This window comes from Myiozetetes cayanensis, unplaced genomic scaffold (genome assembly GCF_022539395.1).
Source record: "Myiozetetes cayanensis isolate MyiCay16 unplaced genomic scaffold, myiCay2020 scf9, whole genome shotgun sequence".
Lineage (NCBI taxonomy): Eukaryota > Metazoa > Chordata > Aves > Passeriformes > Tyrannidae > Myiozetetes > Myiozetetes cayanensis.
Window position 1 is genome coordinate 22,344,718 of NW_026088185.1, and position 25,961 is coordinate 22,370,678.

General features: G+C 49.7%; 1 protein-coding gene across 1 annotated transcript; it reads left to right on the top strand.

The window, feature by feature from the left end:
- Nucleotides 1–1,659: 1,659 nt before the first annotated feature.
- STK11IP (serine/threonine kinase 11 interacting protein) lies at nt 1,660–20,467 on the top strand. Its single transcript, XM_050339327.1, has 24 exons — nt 1,660–1,799; nt 1,899–2,101; nt 4,179–4,253; nt 4,547–4,642; nt 5,604–5,711; nt 5,929–6,000; nt 6,307–6,436; nt 6,621–6,724; nt 7,506–7,595; nt 8,601–8,642; nt 9,142–9,309; nt 9,598–9,679; nt 9,784–10,149; nt 10,323–10,513; nt 11,496–11,606; nt 12,351–12,546; nt 13,975–14,466; nt 15,936–16,051; nt 16,243–16,340; nt 16,525–16,703; nt 16,958–17,042; nt 17,480–17,562; nt 19,078–19,304; nt 19,622–20,467. Exons 1-24 carry the CDS (start codon nt 1,745–1,747, stop codon nt 19,760–19,762), a joined length of 3,510 nt encoding a protein of 1,169 aa, XP_050195284.1. The 5' UTR covers nt 1,660–1,744; the 3' UTR covers nt 19,763–20,467.
- The last annotated feature ends 5,494 nt before the right edge of the window (nt 20,468–25,961 follow it).

Genomic DNA, 25,961 nt, shown 5'->3' on the forward strand with positions numbered 1-25,961 from the left:
TCCAGAGGGACCTTCCCTGACCCCCACAGGCTGCTTCACAGTGCCAGTGCATGAGCTTCCCTGTTTTGTTGTGAAAAACGCACCTCTTCAAGGGGCAGAAGCGAGCAGTTCACAGTGCCCCTTTGCAATAAAGGTAAGCTGGTAAACACTATAGGCAGCTCCGTGGGCAAGGGGCTGCCCCAGCTCCATGGGCAAGGGGCTGCATGGAGACAGCCATCAGGCCACGCATCCATCTCCTCAGCTCTTCCCTAATCCCTTGGACATCAGCTGAGTATAATTTAGCTGTGGAGTGTCTAGACTAGGAGTGGATGTTAAGATAAAGAGGGATAAAATCACAGGGGCAAAGCTGGTTTGAGGATAGAGGAGGAGAAGGGACCCCGGCTGATAGACGCAGACGGGAAGAGCTCACAAAGGAGAAGGATTAGAGGCCTGGGAAGCTTTTCCTAGGAAGACATACTGATGAGCCTGTACATGGAGGAGAGGAGCAAGAGGGGTGCTGCTGCATACACCAAAGCATTTGAATGCTGCCCTGACAGTCACAGCCTCACAGCCAAACAAAACAGGAGTGGGCTGCACAGCCTCTACCTCTCTTCTGACATGTCAGAGAAATGTACACACATAACAGAATGGAAAGGCAACACAAAAGACAGTAAACACACAAAGTTTCCAGGCATAAAGGGTTTTACCTGTGGATCTCTTTACCACATGGCTATGCTGAAATTTGTAACGTTACCCAAGTACTTTAAAAGGTTGAAGTATTTCAATGAACCCTGTACTCAACTACCCTAGATGAACCACCGCAGCCATTCACTCCTGAAGTACCGACTCTGTTCCATGACTCTACCTCAGAGGCCCTTCAAAGAGACAGGACGGAGCTGATGCAGCTCACAGACACATACACGAACACATGGAACAAAACCCAATCCAGAATGAACTGCCAGCACCAGACAGCGACAAGGAGCAACCCCTCCACTGGACACACGGACGGCTCTGACAGACACACGTACAGCCAGGGAAGGGAAGGGACATAGGCAGGCACAGGGGTCACTGCACCACGTACCGTGCCGTGCCGAGCGCGGGTCCGCTCCACGCCGCCTCGCATCCAGCACCGGGCACTGCGCTGCGTGCGGTGCCGTGCCCCGCGCCATGCACCGCCCCGCACCGTGCCGTGCCATGCCATGCACCACGAACCATGCCCCGCACCGTGCAGCCACCCGCACCGCCCCACGCACCGTGCAGCACCGAGCACCCCGCGCACGGGGCCGGAGAATGGCAGCCAGGCGGGGCTGCTGCAGCCGGGGCAGCGCAGAGGCAAGCGCCGGGACCCACCCCCTCCCCGGCCCGTACCTCGCACCGCCGGAGCAGGAGAGCCGCCCGCCGCCGCGCCGCGCCCCGGCCCCGCCGCCACGCTCCGCCCGACACGTGCCGTGCCGTGCCGTGCCGTGCCGCGCTGCGCGGCGGGCGGCGTCCCCGGCCTCCCGCCGGCCTCGCTCTGCGCCGCCCGCCGCCGCTTACCGGGGGCTGCGGGGCGGCGGCGCCGGGCGGGGCCGGGCGGGGCCGGGGCGCGGGCCCCGCCGTGCGGGAGGGGGACGCCGGGGCGGGCTCCATGGCAACCGGATGTGAGCGGCGGCCGGGGCGGCGGAAGGGCGCGGCGGTAACGCGGAAGGGCGGCGGGGCGGCGGCGGCGGCACCAGCGCTCGGGCCGTGCACCTCCACCCCCGCCGCCTCGGCCTCCCCGCCGCAGATGGCGGCGGCGGAGACGCTGGTGCGCGGCCTGGCGCGGCTGCTGCAGGACGCCGGTGAGTGGCGGCCGTCCGCGCCTCGCTGGGGCCGGGTCGTGTCGGTGCCCCCGGTGTGTGGGCACTCACGACCCGGCCCGGCTTTCCCCTTCCCTGCAGGGGACCTCGTCCTGGACGGCTCCAGCACGCTGACGCTGCTCACCCCCACCCTGCAGCACCTCACGCAGGTCTTCGAGCATCACCTGGGCTCCCGCAACCAGAACCGGGGCTTCGTGGCGCTGCCCTCGCACCCTGCCGAGACTGCCGCCATCCTCCAGGCGCAGTTCCTCTTCGACGTCCTGCAGAAGACTCACTCCCTGAAGGTCCGTGCATGCCGGGGCCGGGGTGCTGCGGGGCCGGCCGGTGGAGGGGGCAGGCACAGCTTCAGAGCGGCCTCCTCTGGTGCCCAATTTCCTCCGTCCGGCGTGTGTGCTCAGTGGGTCGTGTGGCTTTCACAGGGCTGTTGCGTGGAGTCCTAGTTCAGGACGATAGTCTTGTAGCTGCTTCACCTAGGATCAGCCCTGCGGCTCAGCAGAAAGTTTCTTGGAGTTAAAAACAGGGGCAGAAGGAGTTAATTATGTTCTGACCTTGGTAAAGTGGTGTCATTGTTGGGAAATTATTATTTCCTGAAATGCTTGAGCAATTCAGGCAGTATCTGGCAGCCGAGCACAGCCGAGTGTTCCCTGAATGGTGATTGATCTGCCCAAGGCAGCAGAGCAGAGGGGTTAGTTAGGCAGTGTACACACCTGCTACTCTGAGACCATCTGCTGCTTACTTTGGAGTTTTACATGCTCCTGCCTGGGCAGTGGTTCTTGTTGATTGGTTTCACAGCATGGGACATTGCTAGTAACTTATCCTCATTAATTTTAACAAGTCTGTAATGAAGATAAAAGTACAGCTCTAGGAACTCTTCAGAGAGGTTTCTGAAGGGTGGCATGTGCTACAAGGCTGCACATGATTCTACTTGGCATTGGGGCACTGCTGGAAGGATAGTAGAGGTGAAACGAGCCTGAAAGGGGAAGGGGAATTAGCAGCTGTTCTTAGGTTCCACAGTGGTGCTCAGGAGGTGTTGTGACTAAGCACTGCAATCTGTGATGTCTTTAAAAGTGTTTTCCCTGTGAGACTGGAGAGAATGCTGTTGGGAGGATTTTGTAGCAGTGTACTGAGTGTGGAGATTGGGGTGGGGTCCAGAGCCTCTGGAGAAATATGGGTGTCCTGGCAGGAGGAGACAGGGAGGGACACTGCAATCAGGAGAATATTGTGGTGAGTGCTTGTGTTAACCAAAAAATGGGCTCTCTCTGTAATAAGCCTGTAAAGAAGGGGAAGCTGCTTATTGTTGTCTGGTAACTGATTTACTTGGATATATTAATAATTTATGGTAGCCTGATCAGATTTTTAAGACAGTGGAAGAAGAGGAGATGATCAAGACATGTAGCAAGAATGGCATCTGAAATAAACTTTGCTAAAACTGATCATCAGAGCTTCCCAGCACAAGCTTCCCCTACAGATGCTCTTGTTCAGCAGGCAGCATTAGTGCTGGCAGGCAGTGGGCAGTGATTCATTGCTGCCAGGGCTGTAACTGTGGAAGCAATAGTGGTGATGAGGCCTTGGAATGTTTGTTCTGCACCTGATGAGTCACTTCTGCGGGAACATGGATGTAACTGGCAGAGATGGTCTCTCTGGTTGTACTCTGCTGTCTTACAGTGGAGGTGTTAACTACTTCATTACTCACTTTCAGTAGCAGCCTGAAATATTGTTTATGCATTGTCCGTAGAAAGCATAAGAAGGTGGATTTAATAAGCTGCTTTTTGGAACATGGACACAAACTGTGTTTGTGTTTGTAACTGCCCTGTGGTGAACGGGTCTGTGGCTGCACCACAGAATGCAGAGGAGATTTGCAGGCACCTCAGTCTAATACTAATAGTGTCTTGGAGACCAGCTCTGTTTTCCATTGTATCTGCTTGGGATTTGCCTTATTTGGCCTCTTGTAGTGAAATGCACATGCACACCTCCCACCAGTGTGCTAGTTCAGCTCAGTTGCTTGATAAACATAGCTCCAGCACTTAGATTTGTCTTCAGTAGATTTGCTAGTGGTGGCTGATTGAGGAATCCAGCTGTCAGACCTCCCAGTGGTGCTGAAAGTGGTGAAGTCATGTGGGCAGGGGAGATGAAGAGAAGCTCTGTCTTTTGGCAGATCATGCTTGCTAACCTGCTGTTTTCTTTGACCTCTGTCGTACTATGGGGCTGGGAGACGTTGCTACCAGCACTGGAGGAGAGCTTGTCAGTGAATACCCAAGATGGAGAGGGAGCCTGTTCAAAGTGCTGCAGTTGGTGCGTCAGGATGGTGGTATTGCAGTACAAATCAAGCTTGACATGAGACTTCTATTCTCATTTTTCTAGCTTGTTCATGTTCCAAACTGCGTTTTACAGTCTGCTGTGAAGATCTTCCCTTTCAAGTCCCTCCGGCATCTAGAAGTAAGTATAGGGGGCAGGACTGGCTTTGAGTCTTGCTGTTTGGCTTTTCTTGACTAGTTTTGTGGTTGTAGAATGCCTCTACTCCTAAAAATTGGGGAGGTTTTTATGGCTTCCTTAAAAGGCTAAGTCTAAACTCATGTAACGCTTGGGGTGAAACTTGGGTAGGAGCAAAGGCTGGAATGTCAGAGAGGGAGGCTGCAGCAGGGAAGTGGGAGAACCCTTGCAGAGGTGAGCTGCTCTTACACTGTAATATTTTGATGTATGTTGTCTTTACTTTCTCATCATTGCTGCAGTTGAGGTCTGTCCCACCACACTGCCTCCGGGGACTGCGATTTGTCTATTCTCAGCTGGAATCTCTAACGTGTTGCAAATGTATCAGTACACTGGAGGTGAGTGTCTCTACACAGCTCATGGGGAAAATTGCAAGAGAAAGTCTATCTTGATCCTACAGCCCTTCACAGAGGGAAGATATAGGAGACAGTGTTCATCCATCCATCCATCCATCCATCCATCCATCCATCAGTGTTGTATATGACTTTTTGTCCTTTCCACATTCTGGGGTTCTACTCCTGCCTCAAGCAGTGTTGAAGGATTCCCTGCTTGGGTATACATGTGCTCTGTATTCTCCTTCTTAGCTTCTTGAGAATTTCTGGCTCCAGACAATATTCGTGTCACTAGATCTGACAGCTCTGTGTTATCTGGCTGTTTCCACATGCAAGGCCTGCAGCTGGTCAAGGTTTATTTCATCGTACCTCAACAGCCTTACATTAGAGCTGATTATCAGAGGAAATGCTGTGCTCTGGTGTGTTACCCGCACTGCTGCCCAGCAGATTTCTGGGATGTGAAGGCAAGCTCCAACCATGGAGAACTTGAGTGGCATGGGCTGTGCTGGCTGTGGAACTCTGGGTTCCTGTCTGGGGCACAGAAGCAGCTGCCTGCTGGGGAACAGGGGCTGCTGATAGGGAGTGCTTTGAGAGCTGCTTCTGTCTATCAGAATACAAGTATTTAACTTGCTTTTGCTTTGATGGAGGTCTGAAAAAGGTTTTGTTGGCATGAATCTTTGTGCTTAGTGTTCCAAGCCTAAGAATTCTAACAAGTTAGGTTAACTATTGCCACTTTAGTGTCGGAAATAAAAACATCTCCCCTTCTTTCTAAATATCTAGCTGTGGGATTCCCACCACCTCCAAATACTTGATTTAGTGACATAAAGCTCATTGCCTCTGTAAGCAAGGCAAGGTCTGTAAAACACAGTATGTCAGTCTTGTTCTGGACTGACTGTTCTTCTGTGTTCCTCTGCTGTTACTGTAACAGCTAGTACTCACCAAAGAATGCCTGCTCTCTTCTTCCTAGGAAATCATTTCAGCATGTGGTGGAGATCTGAGCTGTGCTCTCCCATGGCTGGAATTGCAGACTGTGAACTTCAGCTATAACTCAATCACTGCCTTGGATGACTCACTGGTGAGTGGAGCATCCTTCCTGCATGACTGAGGGGAAGACTGGAGATGATCACAGTCAAGAGCTGGGCCTGCCGTTACTGATGCTGCTAGGTCTGGGTGGGAGGAAGTGAGAAGTGTTAATTTTGCTGGCCTCTCCCAGCAGGGCAGGCTTTTCATGCTGCAATGGAGACATTTGTAGGATCTGATCTAGATCTAACCCTAATCTTTTTGTCCTTCAGCAATTACTAAATGCTCTGAGGGTCTTGGATTTGAGTCACAACAAGATCCAAGATTGTGAGCACTATTTAACGGTGAGTGTCTTTTAGTGGTTCAGTCCATGTCCAGTCCTTTCCTGTGCTCCATTGAAGTTGATAAGGAAGGAGAAAGCTGCTCCTAGCAAATTTTGTAAAGCAGTTAGATCATGCTGAGTACCCCTAGACAAACCACTCCCAATGTGACATCAAAGTCTTTCTGCAGAAACAGTCTTAAGAAACTCACTCGTTGTTGACCTTGTTGGAATGGAAAAAATGGTAGAAACTAGTGCCCTCTCTTGAGTTCAGGGTCAGGCTTTGAGCTGGGATCCCAACTGATTTGGTGCTGCTCTTCTCTCTGAACAGACTCTTACAGAACTAGAGTACCTCAATCTGGCGTATAACTTCCTGTCCAAGGTGCCAAACCTTGGCATCTTCAGCCGATCCAAGTTGGTGACTCTGATCCTGCGCAACAATGAGCTTGACAGCATTAATGGTGAGCCTCCAAGGGAGGAGCATTTCTTTGCTTGAGGCCTTTCTGTCTTCATTGAGAAGGGACAGAACTTGAAATCTTGGGTACAACTATTTTTACTAGGGTTCAATTTTGGGTGAGAGAGATAGGTGGGAGGTTTCTAAGTTATATCTTCTAGCATGCTGATGGTTTCTTGCTTTGTTCACAGGGGTGGAGCAGCTTGTGAATCTGCAGCACCTGGATGTGGCCTATAACCTGCTGCTGGAACATGCCCACTTGGCACCATTGTCCACTCTGCACTGTTTAAAAAAAGTAAGCATAAAGCCCAATGGATTAGTAGATTAGAGATTTCATGTTCAGGGTGTGAAAGATGGAGACTTTGTGGTAAGAAGAGAGTTTTGAAAGATAAGTTAAACTCTTGAGCATTTAATTTCAATGTGTGAAACTGATGGGGGGGCATTAGATAGATATCTGTATTTCCGCCTTTATTGAGCAGGTGACCCCTGCTCAAGCTTTTTCTCCACAGCCTTGCTCCTTCTTTCCGATTTTAACACTATCAAGTTCAGTGAAGATCCTCCCATAAGCCTGTTGTGAATTTGTATGTTCAGAGAAGTCTGAAGGAGGATCACTGCAGTCACTATAATGCTTGTGAAAGAAGATCATAGAATCAGAAACTGGTTTCTATTGGTAGGACCTTAAAGGTCTAGTTCCATCCTCCCTGCCATGGGCAGGTACACCTCCCACTGGACCTGATTGCTCAAAGTCCTATGCAGCTTGGTCTTAAACACTTCCAGGGATGGGGCATCCACAGCTTCTCTGGGCCTGCAAAGGACTGTTCTCTCAACACTTCAGAGTCAGTACTGAAAAACTCATAATGATTTAGAGGCACGAGTAGGAGGTCCTTTAATCTCCTTTTCTATTTGCTGAACTAATTTCAAGAAGCATTGTAAAAGCTTAGTCCTCTCCTGGCCTGATTACTGTTCCACTGCAAGGATATTTCCCAAGGCAGAAAGAAAGACTGAAGCCTGCAGGCAGAATAGATTGGGGTATAGAATATTGCTTCTAATAACAGTTTGTCTGTTTCCCCACCTAGCTGCATTTAGAGGGAAACCCGATATGGTTCCATCAAAATCACCGACCTGCAGTCATTGTGCATCTGTCTCCTAGGGCAGCCTCCTCCAATGTGAGTATTAGCCACATGCCTTCTGCCTCTGCTGTTAAAGGTGTAAGGTGTTCTGACACTTGGGGGCAAATGTGGGAAAAGAAACTTATAAATTTATTCCAGTGGTGTAACAGTGGTGTTTTGTGGTTGCTTTTTTTTTTTTTTTTTATGCAGAGTTGTTTATCCTTAAATTTTTATGTGGTGTGCTGGCCAGGACAGAGTTGAATACTGATCTCAAGTTTGCAAGTCCTCAGATCTTAGTATGTCTTCACTGTCTAGTCTTCACTTTTGCTGACTGATGGTTTCAAAACTTTACTCTGTTCCTGCTAAATAGTAACTATGTAGCTGGACTGCGAAAAGAAGGAACTCACAGTTTTGGCCCACTTTAACTAAGTATGTACTGCCACAGCCACCTCTTTCTTTCTCCCCATCTCAGCTAGGTATCATCGCTGTTCCCTTGCACTCCAGTGCTTAGGTCAGTTTTTGGTAATCTCATTTTGAATAAAGAAGGCAGCAAAGCCAGTGTTCTGGCAATTTAACAAAGTAAACTTACTTGCTAAGGGTCAGAGGTGTTCCAGAGCTGGTGGCAAATGGCTGGATTCATTGTCTTCAAACTGCATCTTGGAAAAAGCTTTCACTGAGCTCAAGTTACTGGAGCTGGGTGGATTCAGGCTAGAAGTAGGGTACAAGCTTTGAGGTGAAAGTGAGTGTCTTTCAAAACAATTTGAATTGTTGCAGAATAATCTATTGTAGCTCTTCTACAAACTGTCTTGGATATGTTTCTAGAAGTCATAAAGTCTGTGAACAGGAAGACCACAATGGTCCCTTCTGGCCTTGTATGCAATTAGGTCAGGTGGCTGCAATTAAAGGAGTGATGGATAGGCAGGAACAGGGTTGTCTCTTTGCAGTTTTGTGCCAGGGATCCCAACCCTAGGGTGGCCTGAAGGAGAGTAGGAGTCAGCAGAAGTTGTCCTGAGTATGTGCCAGCCAAACGGAATCTGACTGCAAATGGGTCTCTAATTACAGTTCTTCTTGGATGGGGAGCCACTCTCTTCCTCGGACCTAATGGTAAGTATAATTTTTAAAAACTGATCTTACTGGCTTAGAGACTGGGAGCTCTGACAGGTTTTTGCGTTGTCATGTGTCCCATTAAATCTGTATGGGCTGCCATGATTTTGACATAGCTCATTTTGTCTCAGTCCATGCTAATTCCTAGTAATTGTTGGAACTGGCCAGCGAAACTTATTCTGGCTTATGTAGCCTTGCAGGACTTGAAACCTTGCCTGTTTCCTCTTCAGGTACTGCCTGGTACTTGAACTACATGTCAGCAAAACAAAGTGTTATCAATTTCCTATCTGCTTTAAGGAAAGCGGAGAGTTAAATCATTTAAATCAGAGTGGTTGTGATAAACAATCCAGTCAACCAGGCAGGATCTATTGTCACTACTTTGACTGAGATAGTGAAAGTTTGGGGTGAGGGGTGGGGAAGTTATCGGCCTGAGTTGCGGCTTGGTTACCTTGTCTGCCCTTTGCACTCAGCCAGCAATGGTCTCTTCTTCTTACTTTAGCACCTTCCAAGACTTGTGCAAAGTGCGTCACAGTCCATCCACACTTCTACCTCAGAGAAGACAGCACTGGACCGCAGTGCTCTGGAGAGTTCATGTGCTGCAGACTTCAGTGACAGTCAGTCCCCAGCAGAGAATGTGGCTGTCAGGCTCCCTCGGAAGAAAAGCAAGGTCTGGGAACTGACATAACTTCTCAACCATGTAGCTGGCATGTTGGGTGAAGGGGCTGCCTTGACATGAAAGCCTCATTCAGTGGGGTATGGTCTGGTACTGACTGTGTGGCTAGTGAGCCTCTGCGCTGCTGTGTCTTAGGAATGGGCTGATATACCATGTAAAATGTTTCATGGTGTGCTTCTACACTGTAACATCTATAAACCCTTCAGTTTGGCAGAGCCCCTCATCAGATGCTGTTTTGGTTGTTCTGATCTCTACCAACTATTTTTACCTTGTTTTTTCCAGGGAAAAATCAAAGTGCGCAGAGCAAGTATTTCAGAGCCGAGTGACACAGATCATGAGCCCCAGGCATTACCTCTCTCTGCTGGTGAGGCTTGTCTTCTTAGTAACATAGCAGCTGAACTGCCCACAGTAAGAGGAGTATTCTGGCCTGTTAACTATTTTCATGCTTCCCAAGCTTTCTGTCTGCAGGCCTGGTCCTACAGCATCAGAAGGAGATGAAGCGCTTGGCCAGCTTCAGAGATCGCTTTGGTGCTGACTGGCTGCAGTACAAGAGACACCTGGAGGAGCACGACCAAGTACCTGTCATCTCCCGTAGCCGTTCTGTAGATGAGATCGCAGGCAGACCTGCTGCAGTGGACTTGCAGAGTGAGAGCTCTGACCCAGAGCAAGGAAAACCCCAGGCAGTCAAAGAAGAATCCTCTCCTCCTTTGAATGACACTGAGAAGGAGGAAGAACCTAAAGTACAGCTGGATGACCCTGAGGAAGGAGAACAGAGGGGAGAAGAGGAGGCAGATGAGCTAATGCTAGGAGAGGAAGAAGAGGAGAAGCCAGAAGGTAAACATGTCCTTTCACTGCTGTGTTTGAGGGCTTGGGTGGCGATGGAATAGATGAATCAAATGTGATACCTCTGAAGCTTTATCATGCTACCCATCATTGTGGGAATTCTAAGGGCCTGGGCCCTGAGGGTCTGCTGCATGTGCTGACCTGTACTGTGTCTTGTTTGGCAGTGGACCTCTGCCAGCCAGTGCTGGTGAGCCAAATAGAAGGTGAAGGGGACCCAGAGCCAGACTGGATCTTCCTGCGAATCACAGCTAAGCATGTGATTGAGGTGGAACTGAAGGCTGCCAGAGTGCTCCACAAGCTGGAGCTGAAATGCTTGCAGAATGTGGAGACCTCTGAGTTGAGCTGGAAGAGAATGGTGAGTTATGCCTCTGTGTGAACCTTTTTCATCTTACTGTGTGGGCCAGCATTCTGTATTTGGGCTTCTGTCAGAAAACCCTGCAGGTCTTTTCCTAGCTCCTGTAAAGCCTGATTGAAAAAGCATCTCTTTCACCCAGTGCATGTGTATCTAACAGCATCTGTACTGCTTAAAGTACCTGCAATAATGCAGCAGAAGCCAGCATCAAATCTATTCCAAAGCTGAAATTAAAAGGCAATGGCTGAACTGGTTCCAGTGTGCAGGAATGAGAGACTTCTCAAGAGGACTTAAATGAAATGGGGACCTCCTTCCTGTCCATTCCTCACTGGGATATCACCCTGGCCTTGGAGGACTGTTTGTGGATTGCACAGTTTCTAGTGCAGCCCTGAGCTGACTCTGATGTTTAGAAAACTCCTGGTAGCTCAGTGGGCAGTTTGCCATCTGCTCTAGGTACACAGTTTAGCACTACCAGCCCTGTTTGGCTTTTGTGGTTCTTTAGAAATGGAGTTTGGAAGTGTCTTTTTCCTTGTGGTAGGATTTTAACATTCAGTCTGTGCACAGACATGTTCACAGGTTTTTCCAATACTGTTTTCTGTAAAAGCTCCAACTCATTTTTAAATCCTGCCCTTGTGCCTTTTTGAATGTTTGTGGTTTGATAGTCTTCTGAAATACCTTCATGAAAAGGTGTTTTGTTTGAAATGCTTTGTTCTAAGCCTTAAAAGTTACTATTGTAAGTTTCAAACACTTGTGTAATTTTTCAAGCACTCAACACAAGTGTTGTCAGCACTCATTTGCTTTATATTTGTTTATTTTTTTATGCCCATTTTACCAGGCTCCCAAATGCTATCAGCTATGGAGGGCTGCTCAGGGCTCACTAAATTAAGTGGTTGTATGGCCACGTTTCAGCTGCTGCAAACAAATGTAGTCTGTATACTGAAAGCTGCTCCCTCTTCCTAAAACGGGTGCATTCCGTCTCCTGCAGGACCTGGAGCGAGTTTTCCCTGTCCTCACGTTGCACTTCAGCTACATTCGCAAGGACCGGCAGAAGCGCAAATATGTGGTGCTTGATGACTGCCCGGAACAGTGTCTGCAGGTGGGGGAGGCTGGGAAGGGGGGCAGTGTTACTGCAAGATGCTGGATTCTTCCAGCCAGCAAAGGGCTGCTGTTCTCAGAACACATGAGCACCTGCTGCCCATGTCTGGCTTGCTGGGATTTCTTCTGCTGCACAGATGACCTGTGGAGGGCCCTGTGAGCATGGCCATGGGCAGTGAAGCTCCTGCAGCATAAAGGGTGCTATCAAGGGGAAAGTCTTGCAGCTTTCTCTCTCTTGGGGTGAAAAGTTTGTAGACAAGCTAGTGATCGTTACATGCTGTGCACGTGCAACATAATGTTTCCTGTGTTCTGAGTGATGTGCCAGCCTGCACTGAGCCCTCTAGACAGTGAGGGTGTCAGTGCTATGGCAGCTCTGGTACACAGCTGCTGTAGGGACTCTGGTCTCTAATCCAAGCATTTTTCTTGAGATACTGTAAGTACATTTAAACAAGTTGTTAAAGAGAAGACACAAATAGACGGGACCTTTGAGACCAGAGTTCCAGAGGGAGCCTGTCACTATGTAGATTCAAGGCATAGACCTGCAAAAACAGATTCTCTTGGTCTTCTGCAGTGAAACTCTGTGCCCTTGGCAAGTCTTGCACACCTGGGAAAGTCCCTGTACCCCTTGCACTCTGAAATGCTGTAGTGAGGCATGTGAAGAAACTTACTGGTGTCAGAAGCTTGCTTTTATTAGGACAATCATAGCTGCCTACTAATACTCTTTTCCCTGTGCTGCTACTTTTAGAATGTCCTTGAGGTGTTGTCCCCAGCTGTTGAGGAGAATCGGCGAAATCAGGACCAGGAGAAAGGATCAACAAAGTTCCAGTGCCTGAAATGCAAGCAGGAGTTTTCACAGTCCCTGGCTCACTGGCATCAAGGTTCCTATCCTTCAGAGGTTGGAGATACCAAAATCCTGGAGCCCCTAGTTGCCTCAAAGCAAGGTAGGATTTAGTGTTCAGGAGAAGGATGCTTGGTAATGCCCAGGCAGACTTCCAGAGTGGCAGCTGTGGTGCAGAGCATGGAATGTATAGAAGAAGGTGATGCCTTGGCTGTACTGGAATTAAAGTCTGTTGTGGGATGTACTCTCATTTGGCCTACCTGGACTGGGAAGAGCCTGCCTTATTTCCTAGCAGGAATAAGCCACTGATTTAAGGTTAAGCAAACAGCACTTCTGTTCTGGGGGCCTGGGGTCTGGGGGAACATAGGGGTGCTGGAAATTGGAGTCTGGGAGGGGACTTAAAGGTCATGTAGTCAGTTCTGCCACAGAGACTTATTTGTTGTAAAGGCCTTTTGCTAACAGAAGCTTCCAGGGAATATGCTCCAGTATTTCAGGTAAAACTTTGGCTAACTCTAACTTAGGTCTTCCTGGCTGTGAAATGTAAACCCATTCTTGCTGCCCTTTTGGGGAGCAATTCATTCCTTTCTTTGTAATTGAGGGCCATTGTTCTACCCCCCCACCCCTCAACTTGTCCTGTTTTCTGTCCGCTAGACTAAACAAGCTCAACTCTCTAGATAATTTTCTTGTTGTTCGTATCTTATTCATGCAGTTTCTTACTTGTCCCCTTTTTACTCTTTCCCATTTGTCCACATTTTTCTTTGGGTGTTTAAAACTAGATGTGGTATTTTGGCTAAGGCTTGGCTAGTGCTGCATAGGCGTCTTCTGACTGCTGAGTTTTTCAAAGCTCACTTTATATTTGAAGTGGGGAGCACCCAGCCTTGGCTCTAAGATGCTGTTTGACAAAGTATCCCAGGACTGAAGTACTGCAGTGAAGGCAGAAGTGCTGTCTTGGCTGTAGCATTTTCCTCTCCCCTGGGATATTTGCTCTCTTTGCGAGGGAGTCCCATGATTCAGCTGGGAGTCTGTTCTGGTGTGGGTGAAGGGAGCATCAGGAGTGGGGGTCAGGTGGGATGAGGACAGCTGGGGAAGGGACATAGCCTGCTTGTGGTATGGTTGACTGGAGGATAAACCAAGCCAGGGGGGAAGGTGTCTAAGGAAGGTTGGACTGACTGGTCACAAGCTTGGGCTTCAAAGGTTATGTGAGCTCTTGTGTTATGTGAGCTCTTGAGGAAAATCATGAGCCAAAGCCCTGATGTAGTTTTGATTGCAACCACAGCACACACTGGTCACCCTAAATCTGAGCAGAACTATTTTATGTGGATGCTAGCATTGATCCAGAATTTCTTGTGAGGAGAGGTATGCAGGATATGATTCTGAACAAAGTTGCTCAACAAGCTGCTCAAGTTAGACTGTAACTATTGTCTACTTTGAAAGGGAGGGCTTGTGGTTTGCAGAGGAGGGGGGGAAAGTAAAATCTTGAAGGGGGAGAGCTGCTCTGGCTTTTCTTTATCCCTGACAAAATCTTCCGCAGATCCTGCAGCAGCTGGTGAGCCCATAGCCTGTCCCTGTTGTTCCAGTGACCATGTGGTCATTCTGCCTGCAGAGGTGTGCTCCAGCACACCTGTGCTGCCTGGTGCCGATAGCACAAGTGAGGACCTGTCAGACTCTGTGCTGGAGGGAGGCAGCCAGCAGGAGGGCCCAGAGGAAACACCTGTCCTGGCCAGCGAGAGCGGAAAGTTCTACATCGGCGGGGAGGACAGCTCGGAGGTGGATACCGTCAACAGCACCAGGACCCCGGAGCTGAGCAGTGAGCCCGACGGCGCTCTTCATTCCAGCTCCCGTGGTTCAGATGGGGGCTGCGGGAAGGAGCTGGGCATGAAGAGCCAGTACTTGTCCCTCAGCCACACAGACACCAATGGGGGCAGCTTGATGGGAAGCTACCGTTACAGTGTTTCTCGGGGGCCCACTCCTTCCCAGCTCTCTTTGAACTCTGAGTCTGAGGAAACATGGAATCTCAGTCCCTGTGAGTATGTAGGATCTGTCCAGAGTTTGGGGGTGTGGACAGCTTGTTCACTGGGCTTTATCGGTGGTGCTTGCTGGGTACACTGCCTCCTGTTTAATGGAGAGGAGGACATCGAGTGCGAGTAGCTGTAACCATATGGTTCTTGAGAGCAGAGTTTTACATTCTCCTCCGTTAAATCCTCATGCCTGAAGGTAGGGAAAAGTGAGTCAGCTCCTAATCCCTGTTATTGCTTACACTCTGAGTAATAGGGTCTTGTTCTGGAAACTGCTCTGCTCAGTTACCCACTGGGTTCCTGTGGCACCCAGTAGCTGCCAGTTGGAGCATTACCTTTGGCCAACAGTATCCACAGTTTATCAGTATTTATTCTCTGGCTCAAGTGTAGTCTGAGGCTGGTGTGTAAGTGGGAGGTTCTGGTTAGTGGATCTACAATTCCTTGTGCTTTCCTCACTTTTTTGTGAGCTTCAGATGACAAAGCCTGTCCAAGAGACTGCATGCTGTCTGTGTCAGAGCTGTCATGCAAGACAGCAGTTACTAGGAGTTCACAAATGATTTTTGTGAAGGACAGCAGACTGCTTTTGCCCGGACATCAGCTTGTGATTTACAGAATAACAAGTTAGAAAGGAGCTGTGGAGGTTATCTAGTCCAGCCCACTAAGTCACTCTGCTGCAACTGAGTCTAGTTCTAATTTGCGAACCCATCAGCTTCATGATCTATAGAGGTCTCCCTCAGCCCTTCAAGACTGCTGTGCCTCTGAAGAGGAGCTGATGAGAACCACAGCTTAGGATTGCTGTATTCAGTCTTGTACACTCGAAGTGTGAGAAATAAAGCAGTCTCTTCTTTTGGGTCAAATCGCAAGGTCTCAATTTAAAACAGCCTATGAAAAAGCTCCTGCTGAGGAGAAGTTGATTAGTGTAGTGTGCCTGGTGGAGAATAGGTTCCGCTGGGAAGGGTGTACTCTCAGGCAGTATTGTGGCTGTTGTATAAATTATTTGGTCATACAATTGCATGACAAACCTCATTATGTTCTTTAGCAGTTTTATTGGTATCTTCCTCAGGCCCCTTTAACCTTGCCACGATCAAAGTCAGAGTTAAAAAGTTGACCTGAACTGACACCAGCTGAAATGAGAAATATTTTCTGGCTTTGTGATAAAGAATTGCCCTCCTGCCAAACTTACAAGCAAAGCAGTGTCCTCCTGTGATTAGACAGCTGAGCATAGTTTGTAGCTGGCTTAGGCCAAAGCTTTGTTTAGCTGAAAAAAAGCAAGGGTCGGAGCGATGAAGTCCTCTCGTATCTCCACATGGAAACCTGTGTCCTGTAAGGCCCTGGGTTTGGCCCTTTGTCTTGAGGAGAGACCTGATGGAAGAAGCTGTGCAGAGGGGGTGACACTGCTACCCTGGTGCCAGTCCACATGCATGGGCAGCACCTGGTCAGTGGACAGAGTGTCAGTGCTGCCCTTTGCTCTCCTCAGCTGTAAACGGCATCTTGAACACGAGGGACTTCCGTTCAGTGGATCATCGCCTGAAGCTGTACCTGGATATGGAGGTTTTTGAGGAGAATGCTGAGGAGTTCCAGTGCTTCCTCAAGGTGAGCTCCCACAGCACCACTCCAACAGCTCTTCAGCTGTCCCTCTTGCCACCCTGCAAGTTCTGCATTGGGGTGGCATCCCAGAGACTGAGGGGTGGGAAGGGATCTGAATTGTCTTCGAGTCTGCCCTTTCCATGGGTGAACTGGCAGTGGGCAGGCCAAGGCTATGACTCACCCTCTGTGTGCTCTAGGTGGTCATGGTGAAGTTTGGCCGGCAAGGAGAGTTCCTCTCAATCCTGGTTGCGTCTGATCTCAAGATTTATGTCCTGGAAGTCATCGGGGCTATCAGGTGAGGACCCTGAGCAAGTCTGTAAGAGCAAGGTAGTGCCAGCCTGTGTCAGCCTATGCTAACCTTACCCTGGAGGTGTGTGGTGACATGCAGAGGCTCTTCTGGCAAACCCTCCTGTTGCAGTCCAATGTGGGAGAGGAAATGGGGCAGCCTGCTGCAGCTGAGGGCTGTGCTCTGTGATTAGGGGACAACCTGCAGACTGGCTGAAGAAGAGTGATGCTCACTACCTGTCTGATATTTCCCATCTGGAAGTGGGACTGTGCCACCAGAGCTTGCGAATGGAGTTTGAGAATCCAAAAGCCTCCTACAATCTGCTGATCCGGAACCAAAGCTGCTGTGACCAGTTCCTGCAGACCCTGACAAGTAAGAGTAGAGCTGTAGAGGGGAGTAGTGGGGGAGAGGATATGAAAGATTTGCTCTTGAGGAGCTATCAGGAGAGCTGTCATTGGATATATGATGGAAATTTGCTTCTGGCCAGCTCAGAAAAAGAGCTGTGGGAGAACACTACTGGCATCATAGCTGGCAGTGCCTCTCTAAAGACTAGAGAAGCACCCTGAACTGTTATGTACTGCTCTTGGGTTTGCAATAAAAGATACCTGCCTTCTCCCCCTCTTTAGATCTCATGCAAGAACTGCCTGCTAAGCACAGGAGTAAGGTGAAGGAAATCCCCACTGTGGAAATGAATCCTCAACACTGGCTATGGTAAGAAGAGCCTATGAGAGGTTTGGATTTGAGATAGAAGGGGATGTCTGCTTGTCCAGCAGGCCCTGGGAATCGTGATGCTGGAAACAGCGTAGCAGAGAGGAGGAGGCACTCCTGGAGTGGCAGCCAGGCCTATGTTATGGGTTTAATGCAGCTGTCTCAGGTGCCTGCTGCACAGGGAGTGAACAAAGGGGTGTCATGGACTGAGCCAGGCAGGGCAGTTTTCTGGAGGAGAGGAAAACAGGGACACATAGGGCTGCCTTCTCACCTGTAAGAAGCATTTACTCCTAGCTAGCAAGGTGGTAGTCAGAGAACCAGGAGAGAGAGGGCTTTTGCAACATCTGGAAGAGATGGGAAGTGAACAGTAGCTAGTTCTTGGCAAATCTAGACTCAAAACAGAGTGTTTCCTTGATTCACCTGCTGTTGTATCTCTGCAGGCCTCTGCTGGATTCCAAGACCACAGATTCTGCAGCTGCAGATGACACTCGTTTCTTCTACCTGCTGGCCTACCTGATCCAAGGTACAGGAGATCTTGGTGTCCAGTTGTCCTGTACCTTATGCTATGTGCTTAAATGCTTGTGTTTTTAGTGTACAGTCTGTGGGAAAAGAGCTGGGCCATTCATCCAGCAGTGAGATAGGGTGGGGGCTCTTTTCTAGTTGTTGGGATGTGTAGGATAGCAGCATACTTCTGTACATCCAATGAATTTACCAGCCCTTTTCTACATCAAAGTCTAGGCTCTAGAGAGCAGTTGGTCTTGCACACCAGGTTTGGTGACAACTCAGGATGGTTTCTGAGAAGCTAGAGATTATCTGAGGACTGGATCATTGCCCTGATCTGAGGGAAAGATGAGGGGTCATAAACAACATCCGGTTTGTGTGACTTGCTGAAAGGCTCCTTTATTTGGGAAAATAGAAGCAGGTGTCCATAACCTGAGATGATAGTACAGGAGCAGCTGGCTGGAGCCCATCAAGTTCTGTTGCAGGACTTGCTGAGGGACAAATATGTTAAACTTGGGATTTGAGTCTTCAGTGAACAATTCCAGTATCATCTTGGCTTGGGACACTGAAAAAAGCAACCTAGCTCCTAATCACATTCTGACCAATTGGTTGCTGCTTCTGTACCCCTGGTCACCACTGGCCATTGGGGAGATATGAGAGAAGGAGCATCAGAAGGAATCTGGGAAGTACATTTATTGGTCTCCTTGAGCTGAACAAATAGTCTGTGGGAAGGAGAGCTTAAAGTGCATTTTTCTTAACTGTACAGTTTTCTCCTCTTTTAGAGTATAGTGCCCAAAACTGGACACAGTTCCAGCTGAGATCTCATTGCCAAGTAGACAGGATTAATTAAACATCCCATTTCTGATATTCCTACTAATTCCCAAGAGTGAGATGTGATGAGAAAGGCAACATGTTGCTGCATCAGCTTGTGATCCCTTGTGACCTCTGCCAGTTCTGTTAGTGGTTCCCTATTTCTGTGCATCTAACTTATTCCCAAGTTCTAGTGTTTTTAATTTGCATCCAATGAAATCAGCTGGATTATGTTTATGTTCCCTAAAATTTATCAAAACTACTCTGCTTCCTGCCAATAGTTATGACACATCCCAACTTGGTATTAAACTTTATGTGCTCTCTGTTCCACTCATCAGATATCTGCAGCCAGACGTATTCAGGCCAAAAAAGGCAGCCTTTGAGCTGCAGCTGCTGACTTTTGACTAAGGATTAGTAAAGTGCTTTTTAAGAGGTCAAAGGACTCAAGTGGCTTTTCCTGCCTCACGTGAGGACATGGGCTGGACAAGGCTTGCTGGGCAGTGGTCTCTCATATGCATGCTCCTGCAACAAGTTTGGATAAGCTGGTGAAGCCCAGCCACATTTCACTACCGTGCTCCTCTCTTCAGTCAGCAAGCTGGATCAGGCTGTTCACCCAAGTGACTACTGTTAGAAAGGACTTCCCTAGGGAAGGAACGGAAAGCAAAGCTGATTCTGTGGTGACTCAGGCTCTCAGCAAAGCGTCTCCTATTCCCTCATATCCTTTTAGGGGCATCTGCTTTCCCTGTGACCCTGCTGGGCACCCAAAGCATGCTGTTTCTGCTGGAGGAGAATCACCAGTGGCAGGTGCTGCCCTCCTTGGATGAAGACCATGAGGCAGAAATGCCTCCTAGGAGCAACATCCAGTTGAAAGAGAAGCAGCCGATCACCAGTATTAGCAATGTCATAACCTATCGCCTCTGTCCTTGTGACATCAAGCTGATGCTTTATGATGAGGTAACCAGGAGATGGTCATGAGGTCAAGATGCTGGGGGCATCTTGTGCTGTGCTTGATTGTGCTCAGATCCTGTTCGTGCAAGAGTGTCTTGGGGCTGTCATCTCCCATCCTAACCTAGGGCCTTGCACCCCAGAGGCAGAGGAGCGCAGTGGAAAGTCATGTGGGGACACTCCACTTCCTGCAACAGAGAGGGAGGAAGAGGTCACAGAGGATTCGGGAGGAGCTGGCAGCTGTGCTGGGGGATAGTGACTCAGGGCTGATCCGTGTCTTTCAGGCTAGTCTGCTCATTAACCTCCCTCTCTTTCCTCCCTCCCAGGTACTGAAGGTGGAGAGCACTTGGCACATTCGCACAGAGTGCCCTGAGCTCCTGGTAGAACTGGTGGAGTGGATCCGCGGTCCCTGGGAGGAGATGTTCTCAATTGAGCTGCGGAGGGCTGTGTACGAGGCACTGGAGTGAGCTTGCTGACTGCAGGCAGGGAGGACTTGGAGTCAAGAGTACTGCTGTGCTGGCAGTGGTGCATAAGTGTCTCCCACTCCCATCTGACCTTGCTGTTCTGTGGCCTCTGCTTTCTACTCTACTCTTGCCCTTGGCCCTTTTTGGTGAGGAAGAGAGGAGCACAGGATTGTTCAAACTGCACAGTCATTCATTTGCACTGGACTGGCCATGGAAGGATAAGGTGGAGGGTGTTGCCTGTAATAGTGCATAAGCAACCCAAAGGCAGTTGGGCGCTGTGGTCCTTCTAGGAGGTGTATTTGCTGCCTTCCTAGCTGTCTCAGGACAGCTACCATTATCTGCTGATAATTTTTTTTCCTCTTCCTCCTTCTTGTCCACGGTTTCCCTATAACTGTCTGCTCCAACAGGAGCCTGATTGCACAAGGTGATGAAACATATTGTACACAACCCCATGGAGAGCCCTCACCTGTCTGCCTGGTGAGGCACAGCTCAGTCTGCTGCTGTAATCTGTCACTGTCACTGGGGAGAAAGGAGCCTCGAGGTTCTCAGCACAAAAATGTGTTGCTCATTCCTTAAGGGTCAGGACCTTGGTGAGCACCAGGAGGTAAAAGCGAGGCTTAGGCTTTTTCTGAGCAGTCCAAAAGCAAGAGTCTATTTTAACATGAGTTTTACTATTTTCTATTGTAATAAAAGCTTATATTTATTGAATTGTCATGTTTTCCTTGTTTAATCCTCTTGCAGTGCTGTAATATCTTTGTAAGGTTTTCCATACTAGCTTTGCTGCAGCCTTAAGAGTTCTGCAGCATCTCACAGGATTCAAGCCATTCTCCCCTTCCTGTTCTGAGTGGGTGCTAGTGGGCTGCTGGGCTGCTGGGCTGCTGGGCTGCCTTCACCTGCCTGACTGCCAAGCAGAAACCAAGGAACAAGACCCAGATACTGACAGGAGGTACTGGTTGTGGTGTTCTCTGTTGACAGTTGCCCTCAAGTGGGCATCCTATGGCCTTCCAGACCCAGCACATTGTTTACTGGCTGCACAGATCCTCAGAGGCTTGCCTCTCTCAGGAGCTGTTGCTGCTGTGGCTGTGAAGGTGGTAGTACCTACCCCTAGGGTTTTTTCCCTGTATGAGGCTTTACCTTGTCTCAACCTCTCCTGCACAGAGTGAAATGCAGCTCAAAAAGTGCTGCTGCCTGGTCAAGGCTTGCTGTCTCAGGGTCTCTGCCCTGCCCATTGAAGAGCAAGGTGAGATGCTGTGTGAGGTGTTTTGATGCAGCTGAAGCTCCCTGTGGGGGTGGGCAGAAATGGACCTGTTACATTAAAATGCTGCCAGGTGGGATCTGATACCCCAAGCAGGGACCTTACTGATGGTCACTTTTCCCAGAGTAATGCCTCTGTCTTGCTATGAGTGTTCAACCCACGGTTTCAGGTAAGTTTTCTGACTGTTCAATCCTTGGTGACAAAACCCTTATTTTATGTCAGTGTGATCTTGATTTTTATAAAGACATGTATTTGACATCCAGTGACCTGATACCTGGTTTGGTTTTTTTTTTGATACTTAATATGTCAGCTCTTTGCAACAGTCTATGACATTCAGACTTTCCACATGCCCAAAGTTCATGTCAGTGGCTGCAGTTTCTGTCTTCAAGAAAACAGCAGGGACTTGGTGCCACTGCATCCTGCTGATCCCCTGGACATATGTGATAAAGTTTCCTCTCTGCTCAAACCCATGTATGCCATCCTTACAGCCTGAGGAGAGCGGGAAATTCAGTTTCCCTTCTGTATCTGAAGGCCACCTCACAGCACGCTGTTGGATGCTTTCTTGGAATCGCTGTACTATTAGATGTTCTCCTGTCACTTCCAGAGGCAGTTGAGTTGCTGAAGGCCCACAGTGGGTGATATTTTTATGTAGCCTTCTATAGATTTGATTGACAAGATCTATGCCATCTTGAGGCAGATGTCACAACACATCCCTCTTTCTCCCCTCTTTCTCAGTCGGCATATGGCTACTGCTCTCTGTTCCTTTGGAGTGATCTCAGATCTCAGGTGGGAGTGAGCTCAGTCCATGCTTTGTCCAGGGAAGGACTCTTAAGAAAGCTGAGCCAGTAAAGACCAGTAGGGTTTTATGTCTTCATCTAGCCATTTAAGGAGCTTGTGTAAGTTCTATCTTTACCTTCTTTATCTGTGTTTTTCACAAAGGGCAAGAGTCAAATTTGTAGTTATTGAACCAGTTCATTGATGCCTCTTCTGCTTAAGCTGATCCCCTGAGAAAGCTTATCCCTGTAACTTTCTTTGCCAATCCTAGCGAAGCGACACCTCTGCCACACCAGCATCTGCGTATGTGTTGAGGGGCCTGGCAAACTGTGGACTGCCAGAACCAAAGGTTTTGGTTGTGTGCTTGTCCATAGTCCTCAAGCTCTTCCTGCTTTTTACTGCAGAAGTGACTACTCATTTGCTTCTGCTCCTTGCTAGGTCTGTGCTGGTCTGTGCTCTCAGCTCAGCATTAGCCTCTTGGTTCTGTTGACAGCTTCCTGCTCTTCTGCATTCCTTTGGCCACTGGACTGACAGGGAAGCTCACGTGCGCTGCCACAACCTGTCCCCTGCCTCTTCATGAAACACTTTGTTTTCCCTTAGCGTTTTGTCCTAGTTATTACAGATTTACCCCTTTGTGGTTCCTCTGTGATCACAATGCTCTGCCTCTTGCACTACGTGCAGTGATTACATTAACTGGCCTCATTGCATCAGCTGGGTGTGTGCAGTGGTTCCCCTGACACGCTCTGCCTCTCCAGCACTGCAGGCAGCCCCGACCAGGCTGTGTAGGAGAGCTGGGGTTTGCAGAAAGGTGGGATATCTGTTGAACCAGCTGCAGATACCTGCTACCTGTCTCGGTTTTGATTATGCAGTCCCCCAGCTGTGGTCTCAAACAATGTGGATTTTCCCTCTTTTTCCCTTCTCCTTTTCTGGGTGTGCTTGGCTCCAGTGCTCAACTGCTAGCGCGGAGCAAGGCTGGTCTGAACCTCAGTGTTTCCCTGCCTGTGCCTACCTGGAGCGGTCTCGTCTCAAGGTGTATGTAGCTGGAGGGATGCCCAGGCTGGGGTGGCCATAGGGCTCTAGAGACAGGCTGCAGGCAGCTGTGGGCTTAGGCTTCAGGCTGGCCATTGACATGAGCCTGAAGCTAACACCACTTTTCCATGGGCACATACCAGCCCTGCCTTACTCTGTTGTTCACCTCATTGATGAAAGTTTCGGTGCTTTCTGCTGCATTTCTCTGCCCTCTAAAACAGTACTGCCTTGAGCATTCATAGCCTGAGGGTTAGCTGTCATCCCCTTGCACTACATGGAACTAGTGAAGCCTTGTTTCTAATCAAACTGGGTGACTGGAGTGACTGGTCATTTACTTCTGGCAGAATATTCCCGCTGGTCTCATCTCCAGAGGACGATGGAGATGTAGCAGTAAAGGGCATGTGTTCCCTGCGGCTCATGGACCTGCCTGGCCAGCTCCATCCCTTGGAGGTGCCAGTGCTCCTTAGCCAGCATAGAGAGCGGTATCCCAGGGCTGTGTAAACCCCTTCCCTGTGGGCTGCCCTCCAGCTTGGCTGGCAGAAGAAGAGCAGCCAACACAGGCTGGGCTCAAGTGCTGCATGTGGTGCTGGCAGAAGTCAACACCCAGAAACTGGGAAGGAGACCCTAGCATGAGAGAGGTGAGCAGGGACTGTGCCATGTACCTCCCACTGTGCTGCATAATCAAGTTGTGGGGGTGAAAGGGAAAGGGACTTTATTTTGAAGCCATCCCAGCCTTCTCTCAGCCTGTGTTGGAGGGGACGGTCATTGCCCTTTATGCTCTTCCAGCGGAGCGTGCCTCTGCCTGTTATCAGAAGGTTATTAAGCTAGTTATGGAGCTGTCCTGTATCAGGACAAACAGTCCCTAATAGAGCTGTCTGCTCTCTGTCCCAGTGCCAGACAAATTGTTTAATCTGGGAAGAGGGTGTTTGCTGCTGAGGACACAGGCTGTCTACCTGCAGTGCTGCCTGCTCATGGCCCTGCTCGGGGAGGGTGAAACTGGCTCCCTCAGCCCGCTGCCAAGCACCAGCCAGGCATGGTCCATGTCACCCCCCAGCGAACAAACCCAGGGCACCCAACCCCACCATCTGCCTCACTGCCACCATCCCCGAAAGCAGAGGCAGTCATAGCATGGCCCAGCCCATTCTGCTCTATTGATCAGAGCAGAAACCGAGGCTGCTATCGAGACCCAGACTGGACTGCAATGCTCCCTGCACCCTGTGTCTGGCAGCTGAGGCAGGGGCTGGCAGTGGAGTCCCAGAGGGTGCCTCCAGTGAGGAAGAACTGCTTGTGCGAGCTCTTGCCATGTCCCTCCTGAGCTGTAGTGCTTGTCCCAGAAGCGGATGTTCTTTTTATCCCTGCACTTATGCTCCCCTTCAGCCACTATCTCCTCTATTACCAGCTCCCCTTGCTCTTGCTGGGCTGTGCAGCTGCCCTGTCATGGCTCTGCTACACAGCCTCAGTAGTTTGAGGCTGATCCTGGTTTTTGTGGTTGGTGACGGGTGCCCCTGTTTCCTCTGAAAAGCTGATCTTTGAGCCCACGATGCTGCTGGTCTGTACATCCTTCCTGCCCACGATGCTCTGTCAGCCTCAGCTGATGTGGAAAGGGATGCGGGTAGGCAACACCCTTCATCCAGTGTTCCTTTCCCGGATGATGTGGGTTTGCCCTCTGTCCCAGGCTGAAAGGGCGATGCCTCTGTGGGCATTTGGATGTCGCAAGCTCAAGAAAAGGGTAGAGCCCGGGAACACTCAGGGTACCATCACAGGGGAAGCTGGAGGGCTCTGATGTCAATGGCCAGATGCTGACAAGCACAGTAATGGCTGTCCATGTGGTGTGCAACACCACTCCTTGGCTTCCCAAGGCAAACTCTGTCCCACAATCCAGGCATGAGCTGAGCCGTGCTGCACAAAAATGCTGCAGCAGCAGTGCCTGACCCCTGCCCAACAAGCAGCTTCAGTCTGGGTTCAGTGGCTTAAGTTTGCAGTGCCTCATGGGTCACACTCCTCACTTTAATGTGAGGGTGGTGAAATGGGGGCTTGTTCTTACATGATGAGCATCAGAGTCAAATGGTCACATAGGATCCCTCACCACTGGCAAACTTGGCTTGGCTACCTGGGGGTGAAGCCAGGCTGGAGGCAAGATCTGGAAGCACCTGAAAACTAGTGGTGACTGTGAGAAACTCCCAAGCTACTTTAATTGCCTGGCAAGAGCAGGAGGTTCAACGTAGGTAGTGTGCTGCTTGACATCCCCAGCATGCGGGGATGCTGCCCTCATGCTGGTAGCCCCCTGCCCTGCTTCCACCTCTCCATGCTGACCTGCAAAATGGGTTTCCTTTCTGGCCTTGAATGCTTCTTTACATGCTTCCAAAAGCTTGAGTCTCTGTGCTCAACTTAATGCCTCCCTGCATCCATGTCTTCCTATTTCTCCTGACCTGTGATGGAGATTGGGACCAGAGTGTCTGTGCTGGATCTGAAACATACATTTATTCCCCATCCAGAAATGTTAATGTTGTAGTTGCATGCAAAGGAACAGGATTCAATGGAAAGCATTTCTTCATATCCAGGTCAAATCCCCTTTCTTCTGCAGCAGCTCTCCCTCCATAGGAGGGGACTGACACATTCATGAGCTGGGAAGAAGGAAGGATTGAATAAGAGAGATGAGAGCAGGGCTCTTTTGCCCAGCCTCTTGTGCACAACACCTGCACCCATATCAGGGTGCAGCACATTGCTTTTGCGGGGGCTTCAGTAGCCCTCCCATGTAAGAGCACCAAGTTTGTGACTGGGCTCTGTGAGTGCTATTACAATGCCATGGTAGCATTGTTGACTTAGGGAAGCAGTAGGGCTGCTGCAGAATAACAAAAACCCCACACTAGATGTGCCAACCACACTTCCTACCCCTCTCCTTGCTCCAGCCTCAAGGCCTCAGTCCTCCCCCAGCTGGCCCCCAGTGCTGAACCCACCAGTGCCAGCTTGTGGAAACCCTTCTGCAGAAGGGACCACATGTTTCAGAGAGGAGAAGAAGCATTTCACGAGCTCACGCAGACACAGCTTTCCCATGAGTGTTTGGGTTGTGCAAGGCTGCTTGGCATCTCTCCTCATCCCCACACCAGCGCACAGGATGCTCTACCCACGACATCACTGGTGTGG

Excerpts from the sequence above, each read along its gene's own strand:
- STK11IP (XM_050339327.1), top strand. The coding sequence starts at position 1,745 with ATGGCGGCGGCGGAGACGCTGGTGCGCGGCCTGGCGCGGCTGCTGCAG. Across the intron at positions 5,712-5,928 it reads CTGCCTTGGATGACTCACTG|CAATTACTAAATGCTCTGAG; the intron begins GTGAGTGGAGCA and ends TTTGTCCTTCAG. Across the intron at positions 14,467-15,935 it reads AACATGGAATCTCAGTCCCT|CTGTAAACGGCATCTTGAAC; the intron begins GTGAGTATGTAG and ends TGCTCTCCTCAG.